Source organism: Rhincodon typus, chromosome 17 (genome assembly GCF_021869965.1).
Source record: "Rhincodon typus isolate 14 chromosome 17, sRhiTyp1.1, whole genome shotgun sequence".
NCBI lineage: Eukaryota > Metazoa > Chordata > Chondrichthyes > Orectolobiformes > Rhincodontidae > Rhincodon > Rhincodon typus.
In genome coordinates this window covers 49228529-49241292 of record NC_063348.1, presented here as the reverse complement: position 1 = coordinate 49241292, position 12764 = coordinate 49228529, and the positions used below count along the sequence as shown (strand labels likewise).

Below are 12764 nucleotides of genomic sequence, written 5' to 3'. Positions count from 1 at the left end.
ACCCAGAGGAAACCCACACAGAATGTACAAACTCCACAGAGACAGTCGTCCTGAGGCTGAAACTGAACCGGGGTCCCTGGTGCTGTGAGGCAACAGTGCTACCCATTGAGCCACCATGCCGCCCATTTTAGAGCACACAAAGATACTGAGAGGATGTTTCCTCTCATCGGAGAGTCTAGGAGGAGGGGGTATAGTCTCAAAATAAAGGGGCACCAATTCAAGTGTGAAGTGAGGAGGAATTTCTTCTCTCAGAGGGTTGAGAGTCTTTGGAAATTCTTGCCACAGAGAGCTGTGTGGGTAGAGTTCGTGTGTATATTTTAGGCTGAGATAGATAAATTCAAGCATTATGGGGAAAGGGCAGAAAAGTGAATGTGAGGAATGTCGGATCAGCCATGATCCTATTGAATGGCAGAGCAGGCTCAAGGGGCCAAACAGCCTACTCCTGTTCCTATTTCTTATGGTCTTATGGATACCATTTGACGCTATGGATCCATGCTGGAATTTATTTACCACACGAACCACCTCCCACCTTTATCTTGCCTTATCAAGAAATATAATTTTGAACATTTCTGTTAACTTTGTATGTGAGAGGTGATGAAGATTGCTATGTTTAAAGTTCAGAATAACTAGGATAATTAAACATATATTTGAAGAACAATGAACAGAACATTTTGTGAAGTTCAGATCCAAAAATAGAAATATAAGAAAAAGTTTAGAAAACTTCAATTTTAATAATCAATTCATTTTATATACACACAGATATATAGTTCGCACTAAACAATTGTTCTGTAAACATTTTCTAACTGAGCAAAGTTAGCAATTGCAAGACTGTCTTAAATATTACAGAGTTTAATTTGGGATAATTACAAAGACCCAAATTAGTTATCCAGCCTCTCAACAATAATATATTATAACACAATTGGAAGACAAATGCATGACTGATGTCCAAATGCAGTATATATGCTTCAGTCTACTTACTCTGCTTTCCCTTCTATTAGGTGAAATGTAATATTCAAAATCATTTAAAATCCTTTATGTTTTTATAATATTTTCTAAGTTGACAAAGTAGAGTACAAGATATTCCTGTGAGTGCAATGGAAGTACCTAGTCTTCTCCAAAAAGAAAATAATGCCATGCTTAATCGAAATGCTAGGTAATATGGACCATGAAGTTTGTTGTTACCTTTTAAAATCAAGAATCTATATATTATAAATCAATTAATTATGTAGGATTGTGCCATTTATTATCCTAAACTGACTAATTTATCAATTATTGCCACAATTAGTTTACTACCTGAGTATTTTAACCCACTGAGTACTGAAATTCCCTCATACAGTTTACTCAAGATAATTTAAAGTAATTTTTGCATTAAACAATTGGTGAAAACAACTTGAATTAAGCAACATAAATAACACAGCAAAGTGGGAGCTTAAGGCAAAAAAAGAATCAAATAATGGTAGTGTAGATTAAGAGTAAACTGTACACTACTCAACATAACTTATGTTATTATTTAACAATTTTGAGTCAAAGCTAAAGTTGAATACTATAAAAGAAGTTGGTGATATACAATGTAAAAAATATCAAAGAAAGTATAAGAAGTATTTTAGGCTTTAAAAAATCCCATATCAAAATACTATAAAATGATTATATAGTGCTCAAGGGGTTAAAAAGGCCTGGTGCAATACTTCCTGACTAAATTAATTATATTCATTGTACTGGTATTCTGGTCATTGGTAATGATAAAAAGAATCTGACAACTTTTTGTCATTCTTCATTAGTTAACCATGAGTAAATCTAAACCATTTTCAGGTGCTTCACAATTTATGTTTTTTTTTACAATTCTGGAGCTTTATCACATATTTACATATTTAACATCTTTTTTTTCATAATTATATAGAAAGTTGCTTTATTTGATTACAATCCAGTTATTATATTTTAAAAATGTAATCTTAAATGGGTATCAAGAACAGTAGCCCAAACTTGTGTTCTAGATAAAATAGCACAATTTGAGGTTTAAGTGCCAGGCACTCAAAAGGTTAAAAATTAGACATTTGGTCAAAGAAATGCATTTCTAAGCAAATAAACCAAGCCATATGATTGCAACAAAAACACCCTCAAGCCTTGGCTCTATTTCAAGCATTGACCACTCGTTGGCAAAAATTGACTGAATAAAATTAGGAAGGAAAGAAAACAAGCAAGGTTTTTGTCAACAACAAATTGTTCCATCACAACGGTGGAAATGATAAATCAAGTAGTAATTCAATTTTCAATCAGATTAATTACTCCTAGTGACCATGCTTCAATTTTCTTTCGTTATTTGACAGTAAGCAACACTGTAAAAGCAGCAATCAAAATAAGCATGCAAACAGCATACTAATGAAGCAGTTGACCTTTCAATGTTTGTTACAAAGACAATGTAACAATGTTCATGGAATAGGGATGAAAGTGTTGTGGAATATCATATAATAGTCAAATGTAGCACTCAGAAAAGCAGTACCGGAATTAGGTGGAAAAATTGAGCTGATGTGGTATTGATGAAACTTGAAGTAAACGGAGTCTCTCATCCTATAAATTTATGAAGCAAGATTGGGACAGGATGAAAAAAAGTCACTATTATCCAGATGATATTGCCAGCATCACAAAACACTTATATAACTGTTAAACTATATATATTTTCTGATTGCGAAAGGTGACTTTAGTTCAGGAAAACTAACAATAACTTTCAACATGTTTCTAGACAAGGCAAGAGAATTGGGCAAAGCAGCAAAATGCTTAATAGTAATTATTAGGTTACAATAATCCATAAACCTGTGTATTATCTTACACTGCTGCTTGCAAAGTTCAGTTAATGACAATGAAAGTTTACCTCCTAATTTTATGCTGTTACATAATTGATCATCTATCTACTGTGCTCAAAGTGCCAAAAATATCTCTCTTTACAGTTATTAACAGCATGTGCTCTACACTTAAAGCAAAGATTACAGGGAATATTTCCAGTGAAAAAAATGCCACTGCAGTTTTAAAACAACTTTAGAACATACCTCCCACCTTGTGGAATAGTTTAAATTTAGTGGACTATTTCACTTCCTCTGAAGTCTTCGTATATTGTATATTCAAGGACGTACAAATACTAAACCAATTTGAGTTACTGAATTCCATGCAAGTAAAGGAATATTAAGGATTGACATAATAATAAAGTGGTTTTAAGTAATGAGCAGAGTTGACATGGCAGTGTCTTCATGGGGAGGGAATGAACCATTAAACTAATGTTGACTCCTATTAGATTTTTATTCTTAAACTGAAAACCTTATATGGGAACTACTTTATATATGAAGTACTCCATTTAGCTGCTCATATTCCTTTAAATAACTGAAAATGACGAATGTTTGAGACTTAAATTTTATTTGGAAATTTTAAAAGGTGGTTTGGTTTTCTCCACCATAATCTTAAGAGTCCTTGTCACTGAAATTCAATGTAAATTCAAATTAGTAACCTGTCCCTCACATCACTTACTTATAATATTCTAGTCTGCTTCCCATTAATAACTTCATTCCTGTTCAAATTGCTCTGCTTTGCCATTTAATAACACAAAATAGCACTGACATGTTCAGGTCTGATAGAAAAAGTTAAATTCTGGCACACATTTGTAGCCTGTATAGCAGGTGATCTACATTTATAAACTATTTAATGTAACTAGTTGAAATATTTAAACATTTCATCCAAATGTACATAGTGGTTACAAGCAGAAATAACTCTTGATAGCTTATGAGTTAGTATAGTTAATAATCACTGATGGCCGCAACTTTAACAAAGTACAAAATTAGTGTCTTAATTGCAAATCAGTGCTTAGACAGATACTTAGAGGGTGAATGCAGCTTGTTCTGTACAATTGTTTGCCAATTCCTTTATGCTCTTTTCAAAGGTCCTGGATAAGTGAGATTCAGGTCACATTTAGAACTTCAGTTGTGACCGAATGTCAAAATGAGGATGAAAGGGTTAATTAAATATTTCTTTTTAATATTCTCCCTCCTGTACGGAAGTCTTACCTGAGACTACAAGGAATTTCATACTGTCCCTCAAAAGACCCAGAAATTTGAGGCCTACAGACAGTGTGAAAAAAGATTACTTTGCTCCACTTACAGAATTACATCCATTTTAATAGCAGAATCCTCTACAGTAGAAAAGTAGGCCACCACATGCTACAGATAACCATCTGTACATTCATGCTTTAACCAGACACTTCAAGTAAATCTGACAAAGAAATTGGTTAATATTATGCATCAGACATTTTGGAAATACTAAAAGAGAGCATGATCCCTTGGCCTTTATCCAGTCTTGTGTAATGTGTTGTCTTCCAGGGTGACAGCTTGTAGTGCCACTTAGTTCTCAGTTGAGTTGTGTATTTTTTTAGAAAAGTCCGTATCCTCACACTGTCTGCAGCATGCTCAGTCACTATCTGAGGTTGCCATAGAAACATATTTAAAATGGAACACAGGGGAAAGAAAGAAGAAGCTATTTCTGATCAGACCTCACTTTCAGTTGAGGGTTTGCGATTGTGCTTCCAGCCAGTGTCAGGTAAGGGGAGACCGCTTCTTTCCTGTGAGCTTGTGTTTACACTGCTGCACTCGGACAGTGGTTCATCCTGTAGCAGTTGTTCTGTCTCTGTGTCACCAAGTGAGTCTGTGCTGCCCTGGATAGACAGTGTTTCTGCCTTCATGCAAACATGATCTCGAAGAATTCCACCTCGCATGGTCTTAATTTGTTTCAAGTCATCCCAATACATGTCATCATTTGACAGCAAGCAGATGCCTTCAACAATTTTTATCTTTCCTTTTGTGTAACTATTATCTGAAGCAGTCTGTAAAAGAGAAGGCAAACAGTTTGATTCTGAACCTATTAACCCATACGTTTTATCTAATTAATGCTTCACAAGCTGGCCGCAGCACGTTTGAATTTCATATCTAGCAGTTCCCCTATATTGTTCACTTAATTTTCAAGAGTTCATATTATAGTTTCCAATGTAAGAAGTAATTGTGATGGACCTCTTCAGAAAATATATAGACATCAGCCCACAAGCATGACCTGAGACTCCAGTTATTTGCCATTTTAGTTCTCTATCCTCTTCTACGCTGACATTCTCACTCTCCTACACTGTTCCAATGACGTTCAATACAGATATTTTTAATCAACATGTTCAGACATGTCATGACACACCTTTGCAGCAAGTGGGACTTGAACCTGGGCCTTTTTGCATGAGGCTGAACATATGCTTAAGTAATGCCATCATTTACCTTGATTAGACACTTTATAATCAACTGGACTCAAATACTAACTTCAAAAACTTTGGATAAGTAGTGCTGTTCCCATTTCTTTCAGATAGCAGGTGCTGTTAATGATTCTGCTGTTGTCATTTGTACATCTACAAAACCATTACTACTCCTTTTTGCTTTATACCGTTATCCTTTTTGTCACTTAATCAATGCCCTCCAACCTATCACAGACCTACTCTTTTATCTTTGTTCCCATCCCTTCCCCCTTTTTCCTAAATCTATTCATTCAGTTTTAAACCTTCTGGTTCCAATGAAAGGTTAACAACCTCAAACATTAACATTGTGTCCACCTCTATACATGTTGCCTGAATTACTGCGTATTTCAATCATTTTCTCTCTTTATTTCAGATTTACAGCATAGAAACAGAAAATAGAACCAGGAGAAGCCATTCAGTATGACAATGGCTCATCATCCAATGAAATACCCTATTCCAGCTTTCTCCCCATGCCTTTTGATCCCTTTAGACCTATTTCCTTGAAAACATTCAATGTTATGGCCTCAATTGCTTTCTGAGAGAATTCCATAAGCTCATCACTCTCTGCATGAAGAAATTTCTCAGCTCAGTCTAACATGTTTAAATTGTGACCCTTGGTTCTGGATTCCCTGGTCATTGGAACATCTTTCCTGTTGTTTACCGTATCTAGTACTGTTAGAATTTTATAGGTTTCTACAAGATCACCCTTCACTGTTTTAAACTCCAGTAAACAGAGTCCTAACTGATGCAGTCTCTCCTCATACATTAGTCCTGCCAGCCCAGGAAGAGGCATGCACATAAACCTCTGATGACAAAGCAATATCTGCAGCATCTTATTTTTTATTGTTATGTTTGTACATGTTTAAGCTTTTTTTGATTCATCATGCCCTCACTTAGCTTACTTTTAATTGCTTACATCTACATTTTATAAAACAAAATGCACAGTGATCTACAATTATGACATCTAAGAACTTGCTTTTTCCAATCACAACCCAATATTCACAGCAATTTTCCTCAATTAAGTGGACCAATTTTCCTGACCTATTTCCAAGCATTTTCCCAATGACTGCCCCTTCTGTCTCCACTGGAAGAAATCTAAAAGACAAATTCCCTGGCTACGTAAAGTTACTAGTAGCAATTCCTTAAGGGCCATTGATTTTGCTGCTTCATGTAAGCAGCCAAAGGGCAAGGCATGTGTAGCGCACAGCCTATCTTATTGCTTTATAAAGATCCCCCAAATATCTTTCAACCGGCACTGGAATCCCAGTTAAACATTTACAAAAGCTCCCCTCCATAACGGACTCACTGTTAAAATTACATGAACAGGTCCCTCAGGAAGGTTTCATTTCCCTCAGAAGTTTGCAAATTGCTTGGCCACAGAACCTTGTTGCCAAGAAGACAGAAGCAATGCTTCATGTTCTGTCAACACCATGTCTGGAAGGACATCATTTGTGGAAGAATCCTACCTTTCTTTGTAACCTTGCGACCTGAATGATTTCTGAAGAAGATATATGGATTTTTGGGATGAATTTTAACATGGCTCACCCTCAGCCCCAGACAGGAGGGATGTAAAGAAACTCCGTCATAATCTGCCTTCAGCCTGCCCACTTGAAGTTTTAATGGAAGCAGCACAATGACTGGAGAAGAGAATGGGCAGCTTGGTAACTTACCTACTCATAAAGGATAGATTAATCATTTAATTTGACTGAAGCTACATGCCTCATAATGAACAATCCTTGAAAAATTAACTTGGCCTTCTGACAACACAATAGCTAAACGGAAGCAAGGATTGCCAGATTCAGGAACTAAGTCCCTCCCCACTCACCCACTGGATCTATTTTTGTGCTTCCACCCACCTTTACTGAGATCAGGCAGATATGGGGTAGAGCGAGGTGGTGGAGAGGTAAATCTGGATGCCATAAATATAGAGCTTAATCTTCATGAAGTAAAATGCTTTCACCAAGGAAATAAAGAATGCTGAGGATAGATCATTGATGTGTGCTGTAACCATGTGGGACTGGAAAGAGGAGTCATTGCTGCAAGGTTCTCCAGCTACATCTAGATAATACATCTAGATGGGGCGGCACGGTGGCTCGGTGATTAGCACTACTGCCTCACAGTGCCAGTGACCCAGGTTCGATTCCACCCTCAGGCGACTGTCTGTGTGGAGTTTGCATGTTCTCCCTGTGTCTGTGTGGGTTTCCTCCGGGTGCTCTGGTTTCCTCCCACAGTCCAAAGATGTGCAGGCTAGGTGAATTGACCATGTTAAATTGCTTGTGGTGTTCAGGGATGTGTAGATTAGGTGGGTTATAGGGGAATGTGTCCGGGTGGGATGCTCTGAGTGTCGGTGTGGACTTGTTGGGCCGAAGGGCCTGTTTCCACACTGTAGGGATTCTATGAATTAATAGTGCACCATGTGAAGGAAGTTGCTCTGAGCTGAAGAAGAGTACTGTGGTGTGGTTAATCATGTAAGAGAATGCAGAAACAAGGAGGGTCCATGCATTTGTGTCACAGTCAGAGAAAATGTCAATTACATAGAATTCTCATGAATATGCAGCACATAGGCGATGGCCCAGTGGTATTATCACTAGACTATTAATCCAGAAACCCAGCTGCTGTTCTGGGGACCCAGGTTCGAATCCCATGGCAGATGGTTGAATTAAATAAAAAAGTCTGGAATTAAATATCTACTGATCACCATGAAATCATTGCTGATTATCGGAAAAACCCATCTGCTTCACTAATGGAAAGGAAATCTGCCACCCTCACCTGGTCTGGCCTACATGTGATTCTAGACCCACAGCAATGTCGTGTGACTCTCAACTGTCCTCTGAAATGGCTAGCAAGCCACTCAGTTGTACCAATTGCTGCAAAGACTCAAAGAAATGACACTGGATGGAACTCCTGGCATCGACCTAAGCACCGGAAAAGACAAGGGCAGAAACAGCCCTGTTGACCATGCAAAGTCCTCCTCACTAACATCTGGGGGTTAGTGCCAAAATTGGGAGAGCTGTCTCACAGACTAGTCAAGCAACAGCCTGACATAGTCATACTCACAGAATCGTACCTTACAAACAATGTCCCAGACACCACCATCGCCATCCCTGGATATGTCCTGTCCCACCAGCAGGACAGACCCAGCAGAGGGGGCGGCACAGTGGTATACAGTCAGGAGGGTGTTGCTCTAGGAGTCTTGAAGACCCCATGATGTCTCATGGCTTCAAGTTAAATATGGACAAGGAAACCTGCTGACTACCACATACTGTCCTCCTTCAGCTGATGAATCAGTATTCCTCAATGTTGAACAACCCTTAGAGGAAGCACCAAGGCTGGCAAGGGCACAAAATGTACTCTGGGTGAGGGATTTCAATGTCCGCCAACAGAAGTGGCTCGGCAACAGCACTACAGCTGGTCAGGTCCTAAAGGACATAGCTGCTAGACTGGGTCTGCGGCAGGTGCTGAGGGAACCAACAAGAGGGAAAAACATACTTGACCTCATCCTTACCAATTTGCCACATGCAGCTGCATCTGTCCATGACAGTATCGGTAAGAGTGACCATTGCACAGTCCTTGTGGAGACAAAGTCCTGCCTTCGTATTGAGAACAACCTCCTTCGTGTTGTGTGGTACTATCACCGTGCTAAATGGGACAGTCTTCACACAGATCTAGCAACTGGGCATCCATGAGGCACTATGGGCCATCAACAGCAGCAGAATTGTACTCCAACATAATCTGTAACCTCATGGCCCGGCATATCCCCCACTCAACCATTACCATCAAGCCAGGGGATCAACTCTGGTTCAAAGAAGAGTTTAGGAGTGCATGCCAGGAGCAGCACCAGGCATACCTGAAGGTGAGGTATCGACCTGGTGAAGCCACCAAACAGGACTACTTGCACGCCAAACAGCGAAAGCAGCAAATGATAGACAGAGCTAAGCGATCCCACAACCAACAGATCAGATCTAAGGCTCTGCAGTCCTCTGCATCCAGTCTTGAATGGTGGCGGACAATTCAACAACTCACTGGAGGAGGAGGCTCCACAAATATCCCCATCCTCAATGTGGAAGAGTCCAGCTCATCAGTTTAAAAGATAAGGCTGAAATATTCGCAACAGTCTTCAGCCAGAAGTGCCGAGTGGATGATCCATCTCGGCCTCCTCCAGTGGTCCCCAGCATTACAGATACCAGTCTTCAGCCAATTCGATTCACTCCACTTGATATCAAGAAACAGTTGGAGACACTGGATACTGCAAAGGCTACGGGCCCTAACAACATTCCGGCAATAGTACTGAAGACTTGTGCTCCAGAACTTGCTGCTCCCCTAGCAAAGCTGTTCCAGAACAGTTACAACACTGGTATCTACCCGTCAATGTGGAAAATTGCCTAACTACGTCCTGTACATAAAAAGCAGGACAAATCCAACCCAGCCAATTACTGCCCCATCAGTCTACTCTCGATCATCAGTAAAGTGATGGAAGGTGTCATCAACAGTGCTATCAAGCAGCACCTGCTCAGAAATAACCTGCTCAGTGACGCCCAGTTTGGGTTCTGCCAGGGCCACTTAGCTTCTGATCTCTTTACAGCCTTGGTTCAAACATGGACAAAAGTGCTGAATTCCAGAAAAGTGAGGTGAGAGTAACAGCCCTTGATATCAAGGCTGCATTTGACCAAGTGTGGCATCAAGGAGCACTAGCAAAACTGGAATCAATGGGTGTCAAGGGGCCAATGCTCTGGTGTTTGGAGTCATACCTGACACATAGGAAGATGGTCGTGGTTGGGGGAGGTCAATCATCTCAGCTCTAGGACATCTCTGCAGGAGTTCCTCAGGGTCGTGTCCTAGACCCAACCATCTTCAGCTGCTTCATCAATGACCTTCCTTCCATCATAAGGTCAGAATTGGGGATGTTTGCCGATGATTGCACAATGTTCAGCACCATTCGTGACTCCTCAGATACTGAAGCAGACCATGTTCAAATGCAACAAGATCTGGACAATATCCAGGCTTGGGCTGACAAGTGGCAAGTGACATTCGCGCCACACAAATGCCAGGCTATGACCATCACCAATAAGAGAGAATCTAATCACGGTCCCTTGACATTCAATGGTGTTACCATCACTGAATCCCCCACTATCAACATCCTGGGGGTTACCATTAACCAGAAACTTAACTGGACTCCCCATATTAACAGAGTGGCTACAAGAGCAGGCCTGAAGCTGTGGCGAGTAACTCACCTCCTGACTCCTCAAAGCCTGTCGGCCATCTACAGTGCACAAGTCAGGAGTGTGATGGAATACTCCCCACTTGCCTGGATGAGTGCAGCCCCAACAACACTCAAGAAGATTGACACCATCCAGGAAAAAGCAGCCCACTTGATTGACACTACATCCACAAGCATTCACTCCCTCCACCACCGATGCTCAGTAGCAGCAGTGTGTACTATCTACAAGATGCACTGCAGAAATTCACCAAAGATCCTCAACAGCACCTTCCAAACCCACAACCACTTCCATCTAGAAGGACAAGGGCATCAGACGTATGGGAACACCACCACCTCCAAGTTCCCCTCCAAGTCAATCACCATCCTGACTTGGAAATATATCACTGTTCCTTCACTGTCAGTGGGTCAAAATCCTGGAATTCCCTCCCTAATAGCATTGTGGGTCAACCCCCAGCAGGAGGACTGCAGTGGTTCAAGAAGGCACCACCTTCAAGGGCAACTAGGAATGGGCAAGAAATGCTGGCCAGCCAGCGACACCCAAATTCCACAAATGAATAGAAAACCAAGTGCAATTCAGCCCAACTAGTCTTTATGTTCCTCTCAAGCCTCCAGTACAGCTCTCTATTTCCTTAATCCTTGTTCACTCAACTAGCTTCCCCTTAAACTGCTTCTATACTATTTGGATCAACCACTTGCTGTGGTAGCCAATTCCACATTCTCACCAGTCTTTGTGGGGTGGAGGTGCAGGGCAGATTTCTTCTGAGTTCCCTATCAGACTTCTTGGTGACCATTTCAGATTCATGGCTTCTCATTGTCTCCATCTGCCACCCCAAGCATAAATGCTCCATGTCTATTCAATTGAAACACTTAATAAAATTAAAGAAATCTTCTGGTCACCATGCAGCTTTAGCTTTTATAAGCTAGAGACAGTCAGCTTTTATGTTCCTTCCTGATAGCTATGAGCATGCATTTCTGATATTATCCATATAAATGAGTTTTGCACCATTTCCGGTGCCTCCAACTCCAGTTTATAATTTGGTGACCAGAACTATACACTTTTCAAATATATCCCCCGAATAAATAAATCTGAGTGTTTTCTTGTGTTTTTTAAATTACCTTTATGAACCTAAATTTCAACTGGTCTGTATACTTGCACTTGCAACGCCACCTTCAAGGGCCAATGGAGTCTCGGTTTAACAGATCATTTGACAGATGGCATCTTCGGCACGCCAACAAGATCCCTTACCATTATTTGAAGAAGAGTAATCCCAGGTATTCTAACTGATACCTCTCACTAAATTAACATTACAAAAACTGATTATGAGGTTATTATAACATTACCGTTTGCAGGTGCTAGCTCCTGGTTCTTAAGTTCTTAATTTCCCTTGTCTGAGGTAGATAGGGTAAACAAGTTAACTCATTTTTGATATTGCTACCATGACTCTGATAAGATGCACATTTGTTTGGGAACTGAAATTTTTGCTGAATAGATTATTAACATTGTAGTTGTAAAGGTTTTCATGTCAAAATTTGTTCGTACTTGTACAGACCATATTCTATTTCTCTCTCTATTTCCATTCTCTCTCATAACTAATAATGCATAGTCAGAAAATGAGTAGTTACTTAGGCTACATTGGAATGTGCTTTCTTAAAAATTTATAATTAACTAGGTTGGGTTTGCCCTGAGCTTTGTGTTTATTTTTCTAAGTGACTAGGAGATTGAGTTTGCTTTTAAGTTCATTTAGGGAAATTCCTGAACAGAATCTTGAAAATGGAATTAATCTTGATATTGATTTAAAATTGTATACTTCTGCCAAAGTAAAATTCACGTGTTGGGGACTGGCATCCAAGATGTTTAGAGATTGTCAGAGTCAGTAAGAACTGCTGATGCTGGAGTCAGAGATAACACAGTGTGGAACTGGAGGAACACAGCAGGCCAGGCAGCATCAGAGGAGCAGGAAAGTTGACGTTTCTTCAGAAAAAGGGTCCCAACCTGAAATGTCAACTTTCCTCCTCCTCTGATGTTTAGAGATTGTCACCTTTTTCATTGTTCTTCAAGCTACGTCCTCGGGATGCCATTAATCAGAAACTGAACTGGACCAGCCATAATAAACTTTGTGGTCCAAGAACAGGTCAGAGGCTGGAAAACCTGTGTATGTAACTAATCTCCTGAGTACACAAAAAGTGCAAGTCAGAATTGTAATGAAAAACTGCCCACTTGACTGAAGGGTTGCAGCTCCA

The 12764-nt window shown here is 40.0% G+C and overlaps 1 protein-coding gene across 3 annotated transcripts in view; it reads right to left on the bottom strand.

Annotated features, from left to right (window-relative positions):
* Positions 1 to 758: 758 nt before the first annotated feature.
* The window catches only part of lrp4 (low density lipoprotein receptor-related protein 4), a 359208-nt gene continuing 347202 nt past the window's right edge, over positions 759 to 12764 (bottom strand). For all 3 annotated transcript variants that reach the window (XM_048607192.1, XM_048607193.1, XM_048607194.1), the window contains one exon: positions 759 to 4858. In XM_048607192.1, the coding sequence (XP_048463149.1) occupies positions 4523 to 4858 (336 nt within the window). In that variant the 3' untranslated portion in view covers positions 759 to 4522. The remainder of the gene's footprint in view (positions 4859 to 12764) is intronic.